This window comes from Prionailurus bengalensis, chromosome A1 (assembly GCF_016509475.1).
Source record: "Prionailurus bengalensis isolate Pbe53 chromosome A1, Fcat_Pben_1.1_paternal_pri, whole genome shotgun sequence".
NCBI lineage: Eukaryota > Metazoa > Chordata > Mammalia > Carnivora > Felidae > Prionailurus > Prionailurus bengalensis.
This window is the reverse complement of record NC_057343.1, coordinates 29627990-29655263: the sequence shown is the minus strand read 5'-3', so window position 1 is coordinate 29655263 and position 27274 is coordinate 29627990. Positions and strand designations below refer to the sequence as shown.

The 27274-nt window shown below is 35.5% G+C and overlaps 1 protein-coding gene across 1 annotated transcript in view; it reads right to left on the bottom strand.

The window, feature by feature from the left end:
- Positions 1 to 27274, bottom strand: part of SUGT1 (SGT1 homolog, MIS12 kinetochore complex assembly cochaperone) — a 43502-nt gene that overhangs the window by 3606 nt on the left and 12622 nt on the right. Inside the window, exons 6-12 of the mRNA XM_043579970.1 lie at positions 27137 to 27190; positions 26742 to 26758; positions 23923 to 23957; positions 22233 to 22329; positions 21364 to 21471; positions 11668 to 11758; positions 6910 to 7091 (exon numbers count right to left, since the gene is read on the bottom strand). Of these exons, the coding sequence (XP_043435905.1) occupies positions 6910 to 7091; positions 11668 to 11758; positions 21364 to 21471; positions 22233 to 22329; positions 23923 to 23957; positions 26742 to 26758; positions 27137 to 27190 (584 nt within the window). The remainder of the gene's footprint in view (positions 1 to 6909; positions 7092 to 11667; positions 11759 to 21363; positions 21472 to 22232; positions 22330 to 23922; positions 23958 to 26741; positions 26759 to 27136; positions 27191 to 27274) is intronic.

The window sequence follows — 27274 nt, the reverse complement described above, 5'->3', positions numbered from 1 at the left end:
AAAAGTCAAACGGAAAGTTTCAGAATTAAAACTACAATTGAAATAAAAAGGTAAGCAGATAGGCTAAAGAATAGAAGGGACAGAGAAAAGAATCAGTGATCTTGAAACCAGGACAATACAGATCACTTAATCTGAACAACAAAGAGAGAAAAGAGATAAAATGAAGATAGTCCCAGGGATGTGTGAAAATTGTAACAAAGTATTTAACATTTATATCATCAGGTTCCAGGAAGGAGACAAAGGAGGCAGAACTAAAAAATTACTCAACAAAATAATGGCCGAAAATTTCCCAAATTTGTCAAGACACCTAACCCTACAGATTCAACAAACCCCAATCAGCATAAACCCAAAGAAATCCTTGCTGACAGAAAATCTGTCATGAGCAGATCTAAAAGAATGATTAAAGAAAGTTCTCTAAAATAAGAAAGAACAAATGACAGAATCTTAAAACATTACAAATGAAAAAAGATAACAATATAGGTAAATATAAAAGAATTTGTTTTTTCTCTTGAGCTTTCTAAACTACATTTGATGGTTAAGTGAAAATATAACACTGTATGATGTGGTTCTAAATGTACGTAGAGGAAATATTTGTGAAAATTATAAACGAGAAAGGGTAAAGAACATAGAGGGAGGTCTGGTTTCTATACTTCACTCAAACTGACAAGAAAAATGACACCAGTAAACTATGATAAGCTATGTATAATATGGCTACTGTAATATCCAGAGCTACCACTAAAAATGCTATACAAATAAGACACACTAAAAAATATACATAAATCAGAATGAAATTAAAAAATAATCAAAAGTACTCACAGGAAGATAGGAAAAACAAAATTAAAATACAGAACAAAAATAAAATGGTACACTTAAACTCCTAACATATCAAAAATTAAATGTAAATGATCTAAATACATCAATTAAAAGACAGTGACTGACAGAAGAGATTAAAAAACATAATCCAACCATTTGCTGTCTCCAAGAAATTCCCTTTAAAATAGTAGGAATCAATCAATTTAAACATGATATATAGATAGGTTGGAAATAAAAGAACAGAACAAGATACGTCATGCAAACAATCAAAAAACAGAAGAATTGACTATATTAATATCAAAGAAAATTACCAGAGCTAAAGAATGACATATACATATGTTAAAAAAGGCCAATCCACCATGAAGATACAGCAATCCTAAATGCATATGCACCAAACAGAGCTGCAAAATATGTGAAGCAAAAATTGACAGTACAATAAGACAAAATCAGCAAGGATACAGATTTCACAAGAATATCAAGATAAACCAAAAATTAAAAGATCCAAAAAACTGATGGAATTGATCCATGAATTCAGCAAAGTTTCAGGAAATAAAATCAACGCACAGAAATCGGTTGCATTCCTATATACCAACAATAAAGCAACAGAAAGAGAAATCAAGGAATTGATCCCATTTACAGTTGCACCAAAAACCATAAAATACCTAGGAATAAATCTAACCAAAGAGGTGAAAAATCTATATACTGAAAACTATAGAAAGCTTATGAAAGAAATTGAAGAAAACACAAAAAAATGGAAAAAGATTCCATGCTCCTGGAAATGAAAAATATTGTTAAAATGTCGATGCTCCCCAAAGCAATCTACATAGTCAATGCAATCCCTATCAAAGTAACACCAGCATTCTTCACAGAGCTAGAACAAACAATCCTAAAACATGTATGGAACCAGAAAAGACCCCGAATAGCCAAAGCAATCTTGAAAAAGAAAACCAAAGCTGGAGGCATCACAATCCTGGACTTTCAGATGTATTAGAAAGCTGTAATCATCAAGACAGTATGGTACTGGCGCAAGAACAGACACTCAGACCAATGGAACAGAATAGAGAACCCAGAAATAGACCCACAAACGTATGACCAACTCATCTTTGACAAAGCAGGAAAGAATATCCAATGGAATAAAGATAGTCTCTTCACTAAGTGGTGCTGGGAAAACTGGACAGCGACATGCAGAAGAATGAACACAGACCACTTTCTTACACCATACACAAAAATAAACTCAAAATGGATGAAAGACCTCAATGTAAGACAGGAAGCCATCAAAATCCTCGAGGAGAAAGCAGGCAAAAACCTCTTTGACCTTGGCCACAGCAATTTCTTACTCAACACATCTCTGGAGGCAAGGGAAACAAAAGCAAAAATGAACTACTGGGACCTATCAAAATAAAAACCTTCTTTCTGCACAGCAAAGGAAACAACCAGCAAAACTAAAAGGCAACTGACAGAATGGGAGAAGACACTTGCAAATGACATGCCAGATAAAGGGTTAATATACAAAATCTATAAAGAACTTATCAAACTCAACACCCAAAAAACAAATAATCCAGTGAAGAAATGGACAAAAGACATGAATAGACACTTCTCCAAAGAAGACATCCAGATGGCCAACCAACACATGAAAAAATGCTCACCATCACTCATCACCAGGGAAATACAAATCAAAACCACAATGAGATACCACCTCACACCTGTCAGAATGGCTAACATTAACAACTCAGGCAACAACAGATGTTGGCGAGGATGTGGAGAAAGAGGATCTTTTTTGCACTGTTGGTGGCAATGCAAGCTGGTGCAGCCACTCTGGAAAACAGTATGGAGGTTCCTCAAAAAACTAAAAATAGTGGGGCGCTTGGGTGGCTCAGTCGGTTAAGCGGCCGACTTCAGCTCAGGTCATGATCTCGCAGTCCGTGAGTTCGAGCCCCACGTCGAGCTCTGTGCTGACAGCTCAGAGCCTGGAGCCTGTTTCAGATTCTGTGTCTCCCTCTCTCTGACCCTCCCCCGTTCATGCTCTGTCTCTCTCTGTCTCAAAAATAAATAAACGTTAAAAAAAAAACTAAAAACTAAAAATAGAACTACCCTATGATCCAGCAATTGCACTACTAGGCATTTCTCCACGGCATACAGGTGTGCTGTTTCAAAGGGACACATGAACCCCCATGTTTATAGCAGCACTATCAACAATAGCCAAAGTATGGAAAGAGCCCAAATGTCCATTGATGGATGAATGGATAAAGAAGATGTGGTATATACATACAATGGAGTATTACTCGGCAATCAAAAAGAATGAAATCTTGCCATTTGCAGCTACGTAGATGGAACTGGAGGGTATTATACTAAGTGAAATTAGAGAAACACAAAAATCATGACTTCACTCATATAAGGACCTTAAGAGACAAAACAGATGAACATAAGGGAAGGGAAACAAAACTAATATAAAAACAGGGAGGGGGACAAAACATAAGTGACTCATAAATATGGCGAACAAACTGAGGGTTACTGGAGGGGTTGTGGGAGAGGGGATGGGCTAAATGGGTAAGGGGCACTAAGGAATCTACTCCTGAAATCATTGTTGCACTATATGCTAACTAATTTGGATGTAAGTTTTAAAAAATAAAATTAAAAAATAGAAAAAATAAAAATAAAAGGTAAAATTGATACTTCTACAACACTCCTCCCAACAACAAAATATACCTTCTTTTCAAGTGAAACATACACTTGAAATAGACTGAACGCTGGGCAATAAAACAAAGAATGTAAATCATAAAATACATGGTCTCAAATCACGATGGAATAAAATTAGAAACCAGTAATAATATGATAACATGGAAATCTCCAAACACTTGGAAACTGAACAACATACTTCTAAACAAACCATGTGATGTCTCAAATGAAATCAAAATACATATAAAACTGAATGAAAATATAACATTAGAATTTGTGAGAGAGCTAAAACCCTAAGAAGGAAGTTTACAGCATAAACACACACAAAAGAAAACACAGTATCAAATCAATAATCTAAACTCACATCTGAACAACCTAAAAAAATAGCAAAATAAACCCAAAGCAAGCAGATAGGAGAAAATAGCAGAAATGAATGAAATTTATAATAAAAAGTTGAAAAAAAATGAAGTAAACAAAGAGTTGATTCTTTGAAAAAAATTCACTAACATTGACAAACCTCTACATCAAGACTGGGGGAAAAAAAAAGACAAATTGCCATCACAGGAATGAAATGGAGTATCACTAAAGACTCCGCACATATCACTACAGCTTAGATAAAACAGAATAAATGCTCAAAAACACAAACTGCCACAAGACACTCAATATGAAATAGATAATCTGAACAGTCCTATTAACTATTAAATTTGTAATTTAAAATCACACCAAAAGAAGAAATGCGCAGGCCTACATGGTTTCACTAAAGAAAAAATTAACACCAATTCTACACAATCTCTTCTAAAACACCGAAGAGGATAGAGCACTTTCTAATTCATTTATGAAGTTGGTATTACACTGATACCAAAACCAGACAAAGGCAGTATAAAAAAGAATACTACAGACCAATATCCCTCATGATACAGATACAAAAATCCTTAACAAGGTATCTGAAAATAGAATTGAACAACACATAAAAGGAATTACACACTATGACCAGGTGAGGCTTATCCAAAGGATGCAAGGCTGGTTCTAGTTGAATCAGTCACATTAATCATACAAAATCACCACTGTTAACAGGTTAAAGAAGAAAAATTACATAATCATATTGATCACTGCAGAAAAAAAGCATTCAAATTCAAAAAGCCAACAGCCAACAGCTGTGCAGTGTTGGTGGTATAGTGGTGAGCCTAACTGCTACCTTCCAAAAAGTCAACAGCCACTCACGATAAAAATCTCACACAAGGAATAGAGAACTTTTAACCTGATATAGCATCTACAAAAAACCTACTGCTAACCTACTTAATGGTGAAGGAATGAATAGTTTTCCCTTAAGCTGGGGAACAAAGCACAAATATCCACTCTCACCACTCTTACTCAACACAGTGCTGCAAATTCTAGCCACTGCAATATGGAGAGAAAAGGAGAGAAAAGCCACAAATATCAGGAGGGGAAAAAAAAGTCCCCATTTGAAAATATGACTGTCTACCTAGAAAACTGCAAGCAATTTACCAAAAAATCTCCCAGAATAAGTGAGTTCAACAAGGTCAGAATGTAAGATAAACCAAAAAAAAAAAAACCAAACAAACCTGTATTTCTAAATACTAGCACATGGACACCAAAGTTAAATCTACAATACCATTTACAATCACTCAAAACAAGAATTAAATATTTAGGTATATCTTGCAAAACATGTACAGGATGTGCTGAAAACTGCACAATACTGATGAAGAAATCAAAGATTGGACTGGAAAATTCAACACAGTAAAAATGTCAATCTCTCCAAATTTATATACTGTTCAACAGGATTTTTTGGTACCTACAGACAAAACATTCTAAAGCTTATGTGGAAACACAAAGGAACTAGAATATCTAAAACAATTTTGAAAATGAAGAATAAAGTAGAAGGAATGACTTCCTGGTTTCAAAAGTTACATAGCTAAAATAATCAAGACTAGTATTAACAGAGGGATAGACATGCAGATCAATGAAATAATTCAGAAATAAACAGACAAATATGCTCAACTGATTTTCGAGCAACACAAAAACAGTTCAAGGGAAGAAAGACAGCTTTTTCAACAAGCAGTCTAGAGCAACTGAACACACATAGGCCAAAAACACCACCCCCCCCCCCCCCGCCAAAAACCTCAACCTACATCTCTGCTTTATATAAAAATTACCTCAAAATAGATCATGGACTTCAATGTAATAAGTGAAAGTATAAAAGTTTTATTGAAAGGGAAAACACAGCAGAAATCTTTCAGATCTAGAACCAGGCAAAGAGTTCTTACACTTGATACTAAAAGCATGATCCATAAAAGAAAAAACTGATAAACTGGATTTCATCGAAATGAAATACTTTAGCTCTGCAAAAGACCATCAAGAAAATAAGAAGACAAACTACAGGCTGAGAGAAAATATTTGCAAACTATGTATCTCCCAAAGACTTGCCAAATTAGTAGTGGTACAGTTTAAAGAGGGGAAGGGGTGGAAGGAAGTGGGTATGGCTATAAAATGACACGAACAAAGGAATCCTATGGCAGTGGAAATGTTCTCTGTCCTAACTATCAATAACATGGTTGTGATACTGTACTGTAGTTTTACAAGGAGATTCCACTAGGGGTAACTATGTAAAGGATACAAGGGGCTTCTCTATATTATTTCTTATAACTGCATATGAATCCACAATTATCTCAAAGTAAGAAATTTAATTAAAAGAAAACCTTTTTAAGTCAACAGTGAAAAGTTGAATCATGACAAGTTATGACATAGTAACTTATGTGGAATATCTGAGTTTCTAAGACATTAACTAAATGCTAATTTGAATATCCCTTGAAAGAAGAGTGACATTTCCAAAGCTACTGGTAAAAGTCAAAGGATTACATCTTCAAGCAAAATAATCAATACAGTTCTACAGTGAGGACTTGTCATTAAAATTCCAAAACTTGAGGCCTAATTAGGTGGCATCTGTTGTCTGGCAAAGGCCTAAATTTTCTTATTCAATAGACAAAATTATTAACAAACCAATGAATAATTAACATGCACCTTCTACTTGCCAAACACTGTTCTGGAAGTTTCCCCTCTATGTTCTTCATCTCTGACACTGAGGCTATACATGGTTCTAACGGAAGCGCCTTCAGCTACCGTGATAAATCCAACTACCATAATTAGAGTATTTCTTAAGCTTTCCAAGTTCTAACTTAATAACTAAAACATATTTATTTGGAATAAACCACTTACTTCTCAACTACCCCACAAGTTTCCAACTTCCTCAATAATTAGTCTAAGTTTAGAGCGGGAAGAAATGTTCAGATGAAGCCTATTCAAAACCACAGTACATGCAATTTTGTTTAAAATTGCCTAATTTCTTTTAAATTTTCTGAAATTTACTACTAAAGTATGCTTTTTTCAAGCGTATGTTCTTACAAATGATTTGTTCATGGCACGTTTCACTTCATCAGAACCATCTGAATAGATCTGCTGAAATAATTTGTTTAAAGCTGCATCTCCCTCCAACTTCTCATTTTTTTCTTCTTCTTTGATCTCACCGACCAATTTATCCCAATTTCTTGTATAATGAGATGATGACGGATATAAGTTCTTTACATCTATAGAGTAAAAAAGATAGAAGTGATTAATCAACACGTGATGACTATGTCAAAAATATGTAAACTTTGTGACCGTGGTATAAAGAACATTGTAACAGTTTATAGTTCACTGAATTTCATATTTATAACAAATGTCTTTTTGGATAAAGTTTATTAATTTTGAGGGGGGGGAGAGACAGTGTTTTATTTATCTATCTATTTATTTATGAGAGGCCTGGGGAGGGGCACAGAGAGTAAGAGAGACAGAATCCCAAGCAGGATTGTCACGTTGTCACGCTGTCACGCTGTCAGCATCGAGCCTGACGTGGGCTCTATCTCACAAAATGTGAGATCATGATCTGAGCTGAAATCAAGAATCAAGACACTTAACTAAGCCACCCAGGCACCCCTCTAATAAATATCTTTCTGATATATACATCAACAATCAGACTTACACTTATCAAAACTGAATCAGTATAATGTAAAATCTGGGAATTTTTTTTGAGCAAAATAAAGTGTACATTTTTGGTACATTATCCAAGATTAGATTAAAAACAGACTCTTTGTGTTAATAATGGGGGGGACTGGGTGAGAAGTGTACTGGAACTTTTATATTTATAGAAAAGTTGCAAAAATAGTACAAATAATAAAAGATAATAAATAATAATAGTGTTTGTATTTATTTTTTTATTATGAAATTTATTGTCAAATTGGTTTCCATACAACACCCACTGCTCATCCCAACAGGTGCCCTCCTCAATGCCCATCGCCCACTTTCCCCTCCCTCCCATCCCCCTAAATAGTGTTTTTTAAAATGATGCTTAAGAAATTTCTCTTATAAATAAGATTTTAATAAATGTTAAAAATGTGGCTTTTCCTTGGGGTGCTTGGATGGCTCAGTTGGTTAAGCATCTGACTCTTGATTTTGGCTGAAATCATAATTTCATGGTTTCATGAGTTTGAGCCCTGTGTCAGGATCCGCACACTGATCATGCAGAACCTGTTTGGGATTCTGTCTCTCTCTCTCTCTCTCTCTCTCTCTGCCCTTCACCTGCTCATGTGCTCTCTCAAAACAAATAAACTTTAAATAAAAAATGTGGCTTAGTTTTTCTGAGGTACTCCTGTATCTTTCAAAGTATAAACTGAAAATATAAGTAATTATCCATACAATTAGACAGTGAGTTAAGACTCCATCCTCTCTCCACGTTAAAATATTTGATTACTTTGATAGGAAATAATAATTCTTCTTAAATGATGAAAAATACACCAGGCAATAATCCAGAGCTCAATGTCCACTAACGCACACATAGAAAACTTTAGTATCTGTAGGGCACGTTGAAGTTAATGGAAGCTGCTTGCAGCCAGACAGGCTACTGACTAGCCCAGGGGCTCAGGGCACTGCCAAGACTACCCTAAAGACTAATGGAATCAAGAGCCCCACCCACCCACCCCACCCCCACACAAATAATTAAAAACTAATCTACATAGTAGCTATAAGAGCAGTGCTGTTTACTCTCCAATGGAAATACAATGCAGGCACAAATGTGAGCCACATACATAATTTAAAAATTTCTAGTAGCCACATTACTAAAAAGAATCAGATGAAATTCATTTTAATATTTAACCTAATATATTCAAAACTGTATCAACCTCAACACAAAATCAATATAAATATATTAAGATATGTTGTAATTTTCCTTTCATAAGATCTTCAAAATCTGTATTTTATACTTCCAGCACAACTCAATCCAGACTAGTCATTTCAAATGCTCAGTACGTACAATGGTGACTATACTGGAAAGTGTAGCTACAAAGCTTTAAAAAACACCCGATTCAAAGTTTCTCTATTAATATATTACGACACACTAAAAAAAACTATATAGGGGTGCCTGGGTGGAGCAGTTGGTTAAGGGTCCGACATGATCTCACGGCTTATGAGTTCGAGCCCTAGGTCAGGCTCTGTGCTGACAGCTCAGAGCCTGGAGCCTGCTTCAGATTCTGTGTCCCTCCCTGGCTCTGCCCCTCCCTCGCTCATGCGCTCTCTCAAAAATAAACGTTAAAAAATATATATATGTATTTATTATTTATTATAAATATATTAGGACACACTGAATGTCCCTCTTCCTCTACTGCCTCTCTATCTCCCGTTCCTCAAAATAGTTCAGAAATGAGAAACCACTAACTGTTCATTTTGTTGTTCCATCCTTTCCCTTCGCCTATAAACCAACTTTCTCCCTATCTATCTCCCAGCAAACCTAACCAAACCATAATACCTCACACAGTTTTATTTAGGTTAAGCATATGGTTTTCCAATCTACTCTTCCTCTACCAGTAATCCCCTCTTGATCTATGTACATTTTCACTAGTAGCCAAAGAAAACAAACAAACAAAACAATACAGGTTACAGTAAATTAAGAGCCTAAAAAAACATGGGTTTAATTAATCCTAATGCTGACTCCCCAGAGAATGAAAACACAGATTCTAACTTCCACTTTACACACAAGAAAACTGGCTCAAACGTGTTAAGCAACTTGCCCTTATCTGCAGTCTCCAGCTTGCAGGACACAGGAATCTGACAAGCATATTAATTCCTTACAAAAATATACCAGGACAGGAGGAATAACATCTGAAATATCCAAGGCACTGTGTTTAGAAAAACTCTGCCACTGTAACACTAAAAATCTTTAGATTTAATCTCAGAAAAATTTTAACACCTGTAGATGAAAGATAAACTACTGAGGGATGGTAACCTAACTTCCCTGCTCATTCATTATAATATCAAACAATTGCAAAGATACTCATGTCAGCAGATTTTCCACTGTTAGAAGATGCAGGAACAACCAGTATCACATACAGAGTTTATGTAAGAACCAGACCCAGATCCTGAAGACCAGGGTTTAGTCCTCGACAATGAAAATTGCCAGGTGATCTTAAGCAATCTGCTTCTTCTCTGAGCCTATAAAACAGGGCTGCCTAATTCAGAGGGCTGTTGTTAGAATTCAGTGATATTCGACATTTAAAGTGTTTCTTTAAAAAAAATACTTGAACTATATATATAAACCTCAGCCCCCAAATCCCAGAGAGTCAGCCCCAAAAGAACTACATAGCATCTTTCCTATGTCTTTCAAATAAAGTGTGAAAGCAGAAGTTTAAGAGCTTAAATACCAACTTCAAATACTTCAATATAAAAACTATCTGTTGATGTCAATTTCCTGGTTTTGCTAATTACACTATAGACTAGTTATGATGCTCTCATGCAGGGAAGCCAGGTGAAGGGCACATGAAAACTCTTAGTATTTCTGCAACTTTCAAAATAAAACTAAAATAAATGATCTATTGGCTAACTCAGGGTTTTCTAAAAGGTGCCACAAGGAAATGTGTTTTCTGTCACAGAAGAAGGCAGTGAAAAATCTAAAAGTGGCTGAAACACAATGTTAGCTCATTTTGGTCATCAAATTGGAACATTAATCAAAAAGAAATTTTTCTCCTCCCATTAATGAGGCCAATGCTGTAAAATACACTCTTAGATTGTAGTTCTAGGAGGGTCTAGCATATTAAATATTCCATTAGAAAAATACCTGTCTACTGCATATACTTAAAACTGACCCAATGTAATATATATATAATGGAGTATTACTCAGCAATCAAAAAGAATGAAATCTTGCCATTTGCAACTACATGGATAGAACTAGAGGGTATTACGCTAAGTGAAATTAGTCAGGGAGATAAATATATGACTTCGCTCATATGAGGACTTTAAGACATAGAACAGATGAACACAAGGGAAGGGAAGCAAAAATAATATAAACAGGGAGGGGGACAAAACATAAAAGACTCTTAAATATGGAGAACAGAGGGTTACTGGAGGGGTTGTGGGAGGGGGGATGGGCTAAATGGGTAAATCACTGTTGCACTATATGCTAACTAACTTGGATGTAAATTTAAAAAATTAAATTACATTTAAAAAATTTTTTAAAAATAGAAAAAAAAAATTGACCCAATATAAAGTAGCCTGTCCCTTAAAGGGTTAAAAACAATCGACCCTAGTTTTCTACTCTTCTCCTGGGCTTTTCTGTCTTCATGACCTATTTATGAGCACTTGTACTAAAAGAGCAATATAGTGAAATGGGTTAGATACTTTACACTGTCAAGCCCTGAAATTCCAGGAAATTAGAGTTGACAATATATTCTATATTATTCTATAAGAAGAAAGAGAAAAAAAAGAAATAAAAGGGAAAGGGAAGAAGAGAGACTATTTCAGGAGAATAAACCACTAATTCACTTGCAACCCAAAAAGAAGTAATAGGAAAGGGCAACACACAAAAACAACCCCCAAATGATATCCTACATTAACTTGGTAAACAATAAATCCCAACTCCCTCAGGGTTTTTGTCCCCATTCATTTGTATTGAGTTTAAGAAGTTAGAACCTTCACATGAAAAGCTAGTTTGTATTCATTACAGAGCAATCTTCTTACACTCATTGTATTTTACCTTGGGAACATAAATAATGTAGGCAGAAAGAAAGTCCATTACTATTTAACTTCAACTATATAACACAATATGAATTTAAAGCTCATCAAGGTCAGAAAACAAACCTGCTACAAACTGTTTTGGAGTAGGCACATTTCCTTGCCCCTCTAGTTTTTCCCATCTCACAGCTTCTGTCTTTTTCATTTTAATTTCAATCTGGAAGAAAACACCAAACAAAATTTATTATTCAATGTAAAATATACAAAACATTAAAAAAATGCAATTTCCTCAAGTCATAAACTTTTATAAGAATTAATAGAACCCTTGAGATCATTTCCTTAAATTATTCAAGGTTAAATTTCAAGAACTTGGAAACATTTATTTTTCTACTTAAAAGCCACCCTTCAAAAACAACGTACATACACACTATAAGCTACAATTAAGAAGAGTCTTGGGGCACCTAGGTGGCTCAGTCGGTAAAGATCTGACTTCAGCTCATGTCATGATCTCATTGTTCATAAGTTCAAGCCCTGCATAGGGCTCCACACTGGCGGTGCAGAGCCTGCTTGGGATTCTCACTCTCTCCTCTCTCTGCCCTCCCTGATTCATGCTTTCTCTCTCAAAAATAAATACGTAAACTTAAAAAAAAAAAGTCTTGAAATCCATGTTTTTTTCTTCCAATGCAGTGTTCTCAACCAGAGGTGATTCTGCCTCCCAGTGGAATTTGGCAATGTTTATGGATATTGTTGGTCATCACACCCGTGGTGGGGGTTAGGGATGCATAAAGGGCAACCTTCCCAAAACAAAGATTTATACAGCCCCAAATGTCAACAGTGCCCCCCTTTGAGAAACCCTGTTCTAATAGAATCACTACATTTGCGTGCACATTAACCTGTTTGAGAGTGGAGAACACTACCATTATATAAACATATTACAACTGGGGCACCCAGGTGGCTCAGCTGGTTGAGCATTTAACTCTTGATTTCAGCTTGCATTGTGATCTCATGGTTTGTGGGATCAAGCCTCACATCGGGCTCTGCACTAACAGTACAGAGCCTGCTGGGGATTTTTTCTCCCTCGCTTTCTGTTCGTTCCCTGTTCACATGTGCGCACACGCTCTCTCAAAATAAACATACATTAAAAAATACAACTAATGCTACCATTTTCATAATCATTCACTAATTATTAAACATACAATATGAACAAGCTGTAATTTTCACAGATGTGGTGGATTTTTTTAAATAGTAAAAACAAGTTCCTGACCATCTTGAAGTATGTGAGATATAAGATACTACAATAAAGTTGACCATGAGGCAAATAAATGTTCTAATAGCTCAGCAGAGATCACACCTGGGTGTAAAAACAAAGAGTTTTAGCACACCTTGCAGAGCTTTGAGGGGTAGGAGCATTTACAATGGTGGAAAGAGGAGGTCTCTGGAGACAAAAGGAACAGCCTAAAACGAGCCCTGAGGTCTGAAAGGACACAAAGCATCAGGGAGTATGGACAAGACCAATTTGCCACCAAGTCCAAGATTTATGTTAGAACAGTAAAAAACTACAGATGGAAAAGGTGTAAGGCAAATTATGAAGAGCTTATGAATGCTAGACTAGCTTCACTTATTAAAATGAAATTTACTGGGGCGCCTGGGTGGCTCAGTCGGCTGAGCGTCCGACTTCGGCTCAGGTCATGATCTCGTGGTTTGTTACTTCGAGCCCCGCATCGGGCCCTGTGCTGAAAGTTTGGAGCTTGGAGCCTGCTTCGGATTCTGTGTCTCCCTCTCCTCTCTCTCTGCCCCTCCCCTCCTCATGCTCTGTCTCTCCCTCTCTCTCAAAAATAAATAAACATAAAAAAAATTGTTTTTTTTTTAAATGAAATTTATCTTTAACTTTCTAATCAAGGTCGATCCCCTAGGGTCTATTCTTAACCCTAACATACACTCACATAACACTTTCATCTATCTTGTTTTCCTTATATTTTAATTTTTTCTAAGAAAAGAATTACTACTTTTGTAAATATGAAAAAAAAAAATTATACAAAGTTTAACAAAAAGAAAAGCCTATTCACACTGGTTCTTTGACTCCTTTAGATCCGATAAATCATTTAAACTAGCAATTACTGGTCATCTTTCTACCATCTGCACTTAGTGATAGAATCCTTAAAATCTGCACTTCATAATAACTTAAAACACTGAGAAATCTGCCAATATTTTTAACGAGACATGAAGTGATGGTATGGAAAGGGTTGTGGTCTCTGAGGATTTGTACTTTCTTTAGCACAGAAATGTAACCAAAAACTATTTTTTTTTTTTTCCAACGTTTATTTATTTTTGGGACAGAGAGAGACAGAGCATGAATGGGGGAGGGGCAGAGAGAGAGGGAGACACAGAATGGGAAACAGGCTCCAGGCTCTGAGCCATCAGCCCAGAGCCTGACGCGGGGCTCGAACTCACGGACCGCGAGATCGTGACCTGGCTGAAGTCGGACGCTTAACCGACTGCGCCACCCAGGCGCCCCAAAACTATTTTTATAATGAGAAAAACATGAAATGTCACTGGAAAAGAGACCAAAAGTGCACTATTTAAAAAAAATTTTTTTAAAGTTTATTTATTTTGAGAGACAGAGAGAGAGAGCATGAGTGGGGAAAGGGACAGCGAAAGGGAGAGAGAACACAGCACAAAGCCTGACACAGGGCTTGAAGCCATGAACTGTGAGATTATGACCTCAAAAATCAAAGAGCCAAAATCAAGAGTCAGACACCCAAATGACTGAGCCACCCAGGCAACCCAAAAGTACAGTATTTTTAACATAATTTATGTGTTTAAATTCTACATAAATAAAAAAATAAACTCTACATAAGTAAAAACAATTTTATAAGAATCTCTACAGTTCTCTAAAATGATGACTAATTTTTATAAAGTAAAATGCTATCAATATTTTCTCATATACAATATTAAGTGATAGTAATATTAGTGACAGTATTTTAAAAGTTATCACTGCTGGAATAATTATCAAAAAGGGGCAAAAATCTAGCAGCTGGCAATGACACAGCAATAGTTACTGAAAAGAGCTATTATCCTAAAATTTAAAAAGTCATTTTGCTTCTTTAATTTTCAACTCATCTGGAAGTGAAGACCTGGCAAGCAGTGTATACATCAACACTACTATACTTAACTAACCTCTGCCACAGAGCACCCTATATTCACACCTCACGTTCCTGCACTTACGCAGGGTCTATAAAAAGTTCCTCGTTTCACCTAAAGAGCAGCACACACTACCATTCACATCTACTAAAAACAACCATAACCTGAGGAATTGTGTAGTATGAACAAAGAGGCCTTTATAAGGCCAAAGTCAAAGCTCTTAGTAACAACCTGTATCAAGACATGCTGACCTGAACTTGAAATTGTACTTAATCCATTCACCAAAATAGCTGCACATAAAAAACCACTTAAAGCAGCTTTTTGAAAACACAAAAGTGAGGAGGAATACTAATTTTCTGTGAATTCTTTTTTACACGTATTTCACTTTCAATGTTTATATATGCTTTTTAAATTGAAGTGTTAAGTCTTAATGATTCTGGCAGGTACCTCCAGAGTTACCACCACCCCAACTTCAGGTACTTTTAGTGTGACTATTAAGAAGCTATTCTATTTTCACTTAAGTCAAAAATAATTTAAAAGTTAACTTAAAACTTTGGTAGTGTGCTTGAATGCTGCTCTCATATGCACAAGGAAGGCTTTCAAGAATGTCCCAAAGCAGTATTCACAGATTACTAATGACAATCCCTGCTGTTCCAAACTGTCAGTTCTCAAGATTTTGTATACTATCACCCACCTCTAAAGTCTTCTCTGAACAGTTTAATTTTTTCCAATGAAAGGACTTCAGATTTAAAGGGAAGCCATTACTTCAAAAGGGTCATGACATCCAGATACCACCTTAAGAGGAGGTTAAGCTCCCACTTCCTGCTACAGAGGGACAGTGAAGGCATCTTTCTCAGACACTATGAGTTGTGGCAGTTTACTGCTGAACTTTCTTTTTCTGGTAGTTTTGACAACCACCTGTTTCAAGGCTGTAGTCATTAAATAATTGTTCCCAACCTTCAGAATGTAATTTTTCCTAACATTCTCTTAAACATCTAATTGCTATATCTAACCCCTTCATCTGATAATAAACTCAAGTCTTCCTGAAGTCATACTGCACAACTACCATCTTTATTTTTACACTCAAATCATTTTTTTTAAGTTTATTATTTCAGAGAGAAAGAGGAAGAGAGAGAAAGGGGGCGCACAAGCAGGGGAGGGGCAGAGTGAGAGGGAGACACAGAATCTGAAGCAGGCTCCAGGCTCTGAGCTGTCAGCACAGAACCTAATGCGGGACTCAAACCCATGAACCGTGAGATCATGACCTAAGCCAAAGTCACATGCTTAACCGACTGAGCCACCTAGGTGCCCCTACACTCAAGTCATTTTATAATCATTTTTTTAAATGCAAAGAACAGTAATTAATGACAAGAAACTGAAAAATCTTCTCCAAAGTTCAACAAATTTTTTTAAATGTTTTTATTTTTGAGAGAGTGCGTACGAGTACTGAGTTGGGGAGGGGCAGAGAGAGACGGGGACAGGGGATCCAAAGAGGGCCTTGTGCCCGATGCGATGCGGTGCTTGAGCTTGAGATCATGACCTGAGTCGAAGTTGGACGCTTAACCTACTGAGCCACCCATGCGTTCCTCTTCCCCAAAGTTCTAATTGCACAATTCAAATATCTGCTTTGTGTCTACTCGGGCCAGGCACTGTATTAGTACAAAAGGTCACAGTCTACTCTCCTTGAAGAAATTATTCAAGAAGCGATATTCCCATAAAAAAATTCCAGCAGGTATCACCTCTAGTGAAAGATCTAAATATAGGGAAATATTCCAGTTTCCTGGAAAGAAGTATGCCAAAATATCATCAATAGTGAGACTAATTACTTTCTCTGCTCCTTTACGTTTTTCCAAATTTCCTATGATACACATTTATTGCTTTTACAATCTGAATAAAAATCTAAATAATCTGATAAAATAACTATAGCAGTAACGTTTCTTGAGCACTATTACATACCGTGTGTTTCATATACATCATCTCAGTTAAAAGAACAATGCTATAAAAGGAGATTACCATCCATATTTTAGAGATGAGGCAACCAAGATAGACAACTTGCTGGAAGTGTCTTCTGCTAGAAGTTTTACTTACTTCCTCACAGATAAACAGAGGTTGAAAATAAGACAACTATCAGTTTTAGAGAAGAGTCATAGATAGATACTACCTGCTGGAAATATGGTCATGAGCAAGTAACTAATCTCACTGAGCCTCAGCTTCTCCTGTAAAAAGGGATTAATAGGGTCTACTTCATTTAGGGTTCTTATGGGGATTAAATGAGCCCATGCATGAAAAGAATAGAGCACTGTATCTGGCAAATAACTGAATGTTCTTATTATCTTTATCATCATTATAATCAGCTAAAAAATCTGTGCAAAGTATTTAACATCTCTGGATTCAGTTTATACCTGTAAATAGGTGATAAAAATACCTATATCATACAGTAATCATTAGGATTCCATGTGTAGATAATACACAGCGTTCAAAATAGATACTTACTATAATTCTACACAGGTCAAACAGATAGGACTGACTAAGCTACAATAGATGCATGCAATGAAATACTTTCCTGTAAAACATTTAAGCGCATGAAAAAAATATCCATAGTATATGGCTAAATTTAAAAAGATAGCTACAGACAGTATTTACAGTAAAGTCCTTTTCTTTTGAAAATACATGAATATGCATTAGAAAAGGTGGAAAGAATACACTTCAAAAACAATTTGTGCATCATCAGCAACTAATTATTTAAAAACATAATTACCACCACCACTGTTATCAAAAAGACATAAAACAACAATTCAAAAGTCTCTACATCCTGCCCAGACATCCCCAACTCCATCACATCATCATTAGGATTCTTCTATGAATATTAAGAAAAGGAATTCACTCTGAAACTTCTCAAATTTTAGTAAGTTAAGGGAGCCATGGTCTGTCTCAAAATAAAGACACACATTTTTACCTCCCACAATTCCAGTCAAAAGCCTTCATATTTTATAGACATAATACAAAAAATTGCTCTGACTAGAAATAGGAATAGAATTTTTTTTTAAATTTTATTTTTAAGTAATCTCTACACCCAATGCGGGACTCGAACCCACAACCCCAAGATCAAAGGTTTCACACTCCACTGAATGAGCCAGCCAGGTACCCCAAAGAATATTTCTACAAAGCATTTTGAAAATTCCCACTTTTTTAGGAGGAGTGAATATTAACCTTTAATATGAGTATTTCACAGCACAGGTGACACTTAAGTTATAAGCCTGTGATTGTGAGCAGAGAATACTGTCATGAAATTAGTAAGACGGAACAAAAGAAACACTACAGTTTCTTAATAAATAAAATGAATTAAGAGGCAGATAGGAAAGCTTGGATTCAATAAAAGGGAGAAATAACTGTCAGAAGTACTGAAAAAATGAATTCTGACCTGGAAAAATCTAGGTAGGACACTGTAAAATATTTAGTTAAAAATGCTATTTCACTGATTGAAGGGTGCCACCTCTCTTATTTTCATTGCAAATTATATTTCCCTTGAATTAATAACACTTAACCAAAGATTATACAAGAATATGCAACATTTCTTCACCCTTGAAGATGGAAAAGAAAAAAACCGAATTCCCAAAGAAATCACCCCTTTAAAGCACACATTTTACAGAATCTCTAATTTTAAGCAGTTTCTTGTGACCAGAAGCATTCTTTTCTCCACTCACATAAACGATTCAAGATACCTGAATTCATATGAAAACCATGTGATTTCATTATTGTCTTCCTGTCATCACTAAATAAACCTCAGTAACCCACAGAAAGATTTGATTTTCAGTATTTAACAGTCTCCCTCTGCTGTATGAAAAAAGATTCTAAATTTTCATTTCCCTTAAGATATAATTAAGTACAATTATTTCAATTTGTTTCCCATAATATACAGCTTAAAAGTTGGTGGTCTAACAAAACTAATATATGTTACTTTCGGCAAGGAAAAGAAAAGTCATCTTCTTTACACATCTTTAGAATGGTAATTCTTTAATCTAGAACTTAGAAAAACCTAAGCAAAGAAGCACTAGCTTTCCAGAAATGAAAGTATTTCCCCTGGGCCAAGATGGATAATTTAGTAACTATGTAAACTTGGGGAAAGCTTTTAAAGCCCATGAACCTTGGTTTCATCTATAAAACTAAGAATAAAAATAATCTAACAACTTCAAAGGGTTAACATCAGAATCCATTTTAAATTAATTCACTGAGGGGCATCTGAGTGGCTCAGTTGGTTAAGCATCTGACTCTTAGAGTTTGGGCTCAGGTCATGATCTCACAGTTCATGAGTTGGAGCCCCATGTCAGGCTCCCTACTGCTGGTGCAGAACCTCCTTAGGATTTTCTCTCTCTCCCTTTCTGCCCTGTCCCCTCCCCCTTCTTTCTACCCCATCTAACCCCCCTGCCCAAAATAAATAAACTTTAAAAAATTAAATAAATGTATTCACTGAACAATTACTGAGCAGCCCTATGTACAACACATAGGGCTAGGATTGACAAATTTAGCAAATGGAATATACTTACACTAAAAAATTATTCAGTTTGTAAAATTAATGGGGCATCCTATACTTTATGAGCCAATCTTACCTGGAGCATATACAAAGACATAAATATGACATGCTTCTTATCCTCACAGACTAAATGCAAGGGAAATAAAATGTATACATAAACTACTGCACAAAAAAGAAAAATAGTTATGTAGCATTTAAAGAAAGAGGAAAGGCACAAAAAAGGTAACTGGGAACACAGCAGGAGCACTGCAAAATGGTCAGATTCAAGAAGTACTCAAGACTCAAAGGAAAATAAAGAATAAGAGATGACAGTGCTTCGTTAACATCCTCAATTCTAGCCACACAGACTTCTGTATTTATTATCACAAATACTATTCTTCCATAAGTTACATGAGGCGACCCACTAACACAAGTTTTTAAGTCATTTACGCCATCTATTCACACAAGTCAGCTTCCATTTAAACTACTTCAAAAGGGGGCGCCTGGGTGGCGCAGTCGGTTAAGCATCCGACTTCAGCCAGGTCACGATCTCGCGGTCCGTGAGTTTGAGCCCCGCGTCGGGCTCTGGGCTGATGGCTCGGAGCCTGGAGCCTGTTTCCGATTCTGTGTCTCCCTCTCTCTCTCTGCCCCTCCCCCGTTCATGCTCTGTCTCTCTCTGTCCCCAAAAAAATAAATAAATGTTGAAAAAAAAAATAAAATAAAATAAACTACTTCAAAAGAATATGCATTAACAACCTGTTGATAAAAATACCGTATGTAGGAAAATGCCTAATTCGTAATTTTCTCAACTGTCTCCCTCCCAAATCTAGCCATAGTTTTGTAGTTGATTACTTACCCATCTTCTTTTACTAAACAAATTCTACACTATGTGGATAGGGTCAAAAGGACTACAATCTTGGTAAGATTTCATTCCTTTTTCCCACCTACTTTCTATCTTCCAAACAACTGTTTCTTCTCTCCCCCTCATAATTTAACAGCTTTGTACTTTGTAATCTTTAAATAAATTAGTGGGCAAATCATTTCTAACTAGATGCAAAAAATGACCACTTCTTTATTTTGCACTTTTGCTCAAACGCTCGGCAGATACCCTCTTCTTTCCGCAAAGCCAGTTACCATATTCTCCCTGACACTAGCTGACCTGATTCTACTCTAGGATATGAAAATTCACCCAGCCTTAGAACTTAAACTCAATAATTAATAACACAGCATGTTGCAGGACATGTTTGTAAAGAAGGTGTAGCAATGGAAAAAATCTACTTATATCATTTATTGTCATTAACTCATTACATATCTCCATACAATTTTATAGATGAAAAAATTTCAGCACTCATTTAGTCCATATCTCTCATTTATACAGTGAAAATTTACACCTACAATAATTTTGTGACAATGTAAATTCACAAAGAACCAGAGTCAGATTTTTTTGATTTTTCAGTTCAGTACCTGTCCTGTTAAATTATACTACCTACATCTTTTGATTGATATCTAAAACAATATATGAATTTTAATTCCACTGCATACTTTTTGAAAATATAAAGAAATCTAAAAATTACATAATTACTCAAACCACAGTTTGAGTTACTCAGTATTCGCTTGTTAACAAAGTATTCTAAAATTCAACTTAATTAAAAAACAGGAAAAAAAACAGGCAGATTCATCTTCACAGTAGTATTTTTAACTGCATAAAACAGGGTGAGAAAGTATTTGTACATCAAAACAGACAAGTTCAAGAGAAGAGATACTCACTGTCAGTAACAAATCTTAAATAGAGGCTGATAATTGCTTTTTAAAAAACCTCTTTAAGAACTATTATACCAATCTTAATAAATATATAAACACTACTGAGGTTAAATTGATTTTTACATTCCACTGTCCTAGAATTTTGGGAGGGGAAAATTGTTACTCAAAAATTATTGTTTTTAATTTGAAGACATGTGCCTGAAAGGATCTATAAACTTAAAATCACATGGGTGAGTAGTTGACCAATATTTCTAGATTTTGAAAACATCACTACTGACAACTATTTTATTTTTAAGTAATATCTACACTCAATGTGGGGTTTGAACTCACAACCCCAAGATCAAGAGTTGCATGCTCTTCTGACAGCTAGCCAGGTGCTCACACTAACAACCCTTTTAAAATTGTCTTACCTTTGTTGACAGTACTTTAAATGTGCTCTGTTCTGGTATTATAAGATGAAGAAGTCTCAGTTTCAAATTATAATCCTCTCCAGAAGGAAGTTTCACCAAAGCAGACAACTAATGAATACAAAATTAGCAGTACATTTTATAATTTATATAAGGAAGGATCACTTAAACTGAATATAAGAATAGAATTTCAACGCTGCTACAGATTGTTTTAAATACTTTATATAGAGTACCAGATTTAAGAAACTCAATCCTTTTTTTCTATCGGGTACCCTTTACATGGATTCTCACATACATCATTAAATAACAGAAAATAGTATGTTTCAAACAAATATTTAACATTTAAATCTCCAGAAAACTCAAGAGCAAAATATAGTATGAAACAAAAGTATTCATATGCAAGACATCTACTTCCACCACTAACTTAAATATCATTAAAGTTTTCTAGTAAATGCTAGCAAACCAAATGATTAGAGGCCATACTAATTTCACGTGGTTAGCAAATTCTAAGACATATAAATCACCCAACAAATAAGTAGATCTTTTTCACAAAAGTGCATCACACAAATGTACCAAATCACATCTTACTAATTAATGTCTTTTATTATTTGTCAACCAGATTCTACTGTGAATTTCAAATCTAAAGGAAAATTATGTACATCTAGCTGTACCCTACAGTATAAACACTTTTGTCTCAAAATTTAAAATCACTCAAACTGAGAAGCAATGCTTTAGATTTTTATCAGCATTTTCCACATCTCAGGAAGAAATGACGTATCTGATAAACTGCTATAGGCTATTCTGCAATATACTATTTTGCAAATAAAAGTACGTAATCTCAAAATAAAAGATAGTTCGAAGATAGTAATAACCTCTTTTTCTGAAAATTCCACATTTACATTATTCTTCTGAACATTCTTGATCATGAGTGTAATGATTACTTGAGATTCTGTTTGATACCAGTCATACCTATTAAAAGAGAAAAAAAAACCTCAGAACATCTAATATTCTCAAAGTTGTTGCTTCTTTATGTTTTGTCAAGATAAAAACTACAATATGATAAACAAGAGCTCCACCTTGAGGAACAAAATAGAAAAGCAGCTGGTGATTCACAAACAATTTTATATAACTGTATTTCCTTTGATCTGTACTAATGAACAGTGAGGTATAATCCCTAAAACGTTTCCAGGAGACTTAAACACTTACATGATTTTCGGGGTTCTGACTTACATCTGTATTACTGTTATGCTTAATCTAATGTTGAAAACAAAACTGATTCTAAACAACAAACCATTATTATATACCATCAATAGTTTTACACTTCCGTTTCAATCTAATACGAAGAAAAAGCACTCTATCCCTATTTTACAGATGAAAAAATATAAGCCCAGAAGGGTGAAGCAATAAGCCAGTCAGTGGTAGGTGTTACACTGGACCCACATCAACCTGACTTCATACTCCAAAATCTCTTAACTGAAGCTGGGGGCAACAGCCCTGAATACAATGAGCAGAAGCAAATGAGCTAAAAATTAAAATAACTTAAAAGTTTAACCCATCCTACCAAACACAACATTAAACACAGTATCTTCCTTCAGTCTCAAGGTACATGGGAAAACTAGTGGGCCTAGAAATTCTAATTATGTGTATCTTTCCCACAGAAGGCTCTAAAACTGTAGGGATCCTCACTTTCAAATTAGATTAGATTAGATTATAAACTCCATGAGGGCAGAGCTATTTATCTATCCTGCCACTATTATATTCCTAAGACTGAGCACAGTGCCTGGTAATATGAAATCAATGTCAGATTATCTTACATTCTAACATCATAGTTATTATTCGATGTTTGTGTTACACTCTTGATGCTGCCACCAAGCTAGTCAAATTTCCCTGTCTACTTGGTACTTGGAGACTCATCCTAAATCTCGCCAGAAAGAACATGAATTGTTTTAACATTTTCAAGCAATTTTAGGTAATTAAAATGCACCTTGATTAAAGACATATACTTTAAGAGTCTCAGTTTCCTGCTGAAATTCAGTGAGGATGCAAAGCTCCAGATCAATGCCTTGTGTTTCTGTTACAGTCCTAAGAATACGAGTTGTACACATGGCTAATGAATAATTAAAAATAAATTCAAATACTTGCTAGATGCTTAATTCATCATTGTAACTGTTGCCCTGAGCAATAGTAACTTTCAACTCATGCAGAATTATCCTATGAAAGATATACTCTAAAATATAAAAGGCACAATTCTGTCAAGCCTACTAACTTATTTACCTGTGTAATAACACCTAAAGAGGTTCTTGTCATCTCAAGGTGACATAATACGGAACCAGAAAAAGCAAGTTTAAAGTGAAGTGATTTTAATTTACCCTTAATCATAAAGACTAACAGGAATCAGCAAACAGCTCGAGAATTTGTTTTCTCGGGCTAAGCACTATTTCTAAAAAAACTAAAAAACACTTAAAATCACAAAGTAAGGACTTGCTCATTACTATTAAACAATAGGATTTTTCCCTTTAGACATATATATCATGCATTATTTCATGAAAAAGAAACACTTACTTGATTTTTGACTGATGAGTCCTCTGGGATGCAGACTGATTTTGGCAAGTCGAAAGAGAAAAATTTTTACAAACTGGTTTAGCAACTGTATATTAAAACGCACATATTATTAATTTACCCAGTGCTATGGTTTCTTTGATATGGAGTAACTACATGAAAACATCCTCAAAGACAAAGCATAATATTCATAATTGTTAAGTAACACTAGTCATCTCAAAAAATTAGAATATTCAGTATTTTTATAATTTTAAGATTTTTTTTCTAAAATAAAAGCATAAAACCCAAAATACTTTCTAAAGGTATGATTGGAAAAGCTTACATCTAAAATGTTCAGTACTAACTCTTTAAAATGAAAATAACAGGGGCGCCTGGGTGGCTCAGTCGGTTAAGCGTCCGACTTCGGCTCAGGTCACGATCTCACGGTCCGTGAGTTCGAGCCCCGCGTCGGGCTCTGTGTTGACCGCTCAGAGCCTGGAGCCTGTTTCAGATTCTGTGTCTCCCTCTCTCTCTGCCCCTCCCCTGTTCATGCTGTCTCTCTCTGTCTCAAAAATAAATAAACGTTAAAAAAAATTTTTTTTTTAATAAAATAAAATGAAAATAACAATGACATTTAAAAAAACCATTTTTCAGAAATAGTGTAACTTGGGTCGCCTGGGTGGCTCAGTCGGTTAGGCATTGGACTTGGGCTCAGGTCACTATCTTACGGTTTGGGAGTTTGAGCCCCTCACAGGGTTCTGCACTGATGGTACAGAGCCTGCCTGGGATTCTCTGTCTCCCTCTCTCTCTGCCCCTCCCCAACTTGCGCATGCACTTCTCTCTCAAAATAAATAAATAAACTTTAAAAATTAAAAAAAAAAAAAGAAATTAGTATAAACTTCATGCTTAACAATGGCATCAAACATGGCTCTGGAACATACGAAGGAACATTTTCATGGTACCTTCCAGATAACAGCTTACTCCATTTATGGTCTCTCAGTAACAAACATTCTAAACTGCCCATCAAAAAACAAAGTGACTCTTGACCAATCCATACTTTCCTAAACTACATGTGTGCCAGTTAAAACTATGTAAATCTGAAAAACTTGCCCTGGGTCATAAGTGACCTCTAAGTCGCCCCTAAATGATAAGCGAAGTGATGGGGTTTAAAGGAAGAAAATAAAACCCCTCTACAGATCTGAGTCTAACTCAGAATTACCCTCCAACATTAACTATTGACAAATACTCAATCTAGATATCAGATGGAGATAATGACTAGAACAGATTATTCCAGTTCACCTCGGTATAAAGATAAAACTACACTGGTGTCAACTACAGCAGTGACAAAATGCACTGTGACTATACAGCAATTTGTGTTACCAGACGAAGTATTACCCAAATGCTACTCTGTTGTTTTCAGGACTAGTTCCAATCCCCAAAATAGTAAGCCATAAACAAAAATACCAGCGGTGTGAAAGAAGCCAACTTTTAAATACTTCCCTCACCTATCATACTTAGGAATATACACAAGCCTTGGGGGTATAGGGATAACCAGACAGGGTTCACTTTTGGAGATGTTCAAAATTCCAGTCACTACATATGCACATACCTGGCCTCATGCTCACAACCTGTCTAAAGCAGATTAACTCTAGCAGACCCGGTTTACAAATGAAGAAAACCCAGAGAATAAAATATTTTCTCAGTGTCACAATGTAATTCTGGAAGACAAAGATGTACATTTTCATTCAGACTTGAAGAAAGAGACCCAAAAAGGTTAAGTAACTGCCCTTAGAGTTAAGACCACACACACGTTTCCTAAATCCTTGTCATTTTATTGACTAAATTGTAGATGATCACTGCTAAAAAACCATTAGCCTTAATTTATGCGTGTTATTTATAAACATTGTAGTTAAAAAAAGTCAAATAATTTTCAACTCCACCATAATTTTAATTTTTTTTAAATGTTTATTTTTGAAAGAGGGACAGAGTGCGAGCTGGCGGAGGGGCAGAGACACACAACCCAAAGCAGGTTCCAGGCTGAGGTGTCAGTACAGAGCCAGACATGGGCTCAGACTCACAAACCGTGAGATCATGACTTGAGCCGAAGTCAGACACCTAACCAACTGAGCCACCCAGGCATCTCTCAACTCCATCATAATTTTTAATTTTTCAGTTTTAAAAGACTTGAAAGTCTTCATGTCCAAACACCAAATATGAAACTAAATTAGATAAACATTTCCAAATTCTAGTTAACTTTTGTGTGTGGGGTTTTTTTTTAATATTTATTTTGTGAGAGAGCAAGCGAGCGAGCATGCACACATGAGGGACGAAGAGAGAGAGAGTATATATATCCCAAGCAGGTTCCATGCTGTCAGTGCAGAGCTGGATGCAGGGCTCAAACTCACAAACTATGACACCATGACCTGAGCTGAAACCAAGAGTTGGACGCTCAACCAACTAAGCCATCCAGGCGCCTCTGACTTGTGTGTTCCTATTACACCACCATAAACCCTGCAAGTGCTTCCAAGGCAGCAGCTGTTCAACCTAAATGTGAGGACGTTTCAGCAAGGAAAAGAAAAAAAAATAACCACCCTGACCATACTAAAACATACCAAATCAACTTGACTCATACATTAAATGAGCCCAATAATTTTCATGGCTACAAACCTCTACATTTATTTCATCAAACCAAAATGTATTATTTCAGTTACTAAAGGAAAAAGTATTTGCATCAAATTGCTTAAGATATAACTAAAAGAAAGATCAGTCTGAGTCCTGTCTCAAATATGCATAGCAAAATTATAATTAAGTAAAAACACGAAGGAGAAAAACTTTGTACTTACCACCTCAGATTGTGATCCTATTAAAAACATAAAAACATCTCCGGTTAACAATACACTTATAGACAAAGTTATATACATAATTTCTATGGTGCAAACATACTGACTGATTGCATAAATCAATTTACCATACATCCCAAATAAAAGAAAGTGGTTTAATTTTGCATTCTGGAGTCACTTTAGACTTCTTAGTAATTTCTTACCGGTAATATAATGATACAAATCTATCTAAATCATCCTTTCAATATAACAGTACCTTGGAAATCCCTATCTGAGGGAACTAGTTAAATTTATGATGTATAAAGTTATAAAGTTACAAATAAATTTGTTTAAATCCAAAAATGTCAAACATTTACTTCTTTGTAAACTGAAAGACCTTTAGAAACCTACATGCTTACCATCCTGAGCTTCTTGACACCTTTTAATCCAGACAGTGAAATCAGGATCTGCACCTAAAAAAAAACAGTGTAACATCACTCATCTGCACCATCTAACATATTCATTCAACAAATACTTACTGAATATCTACTATGTTC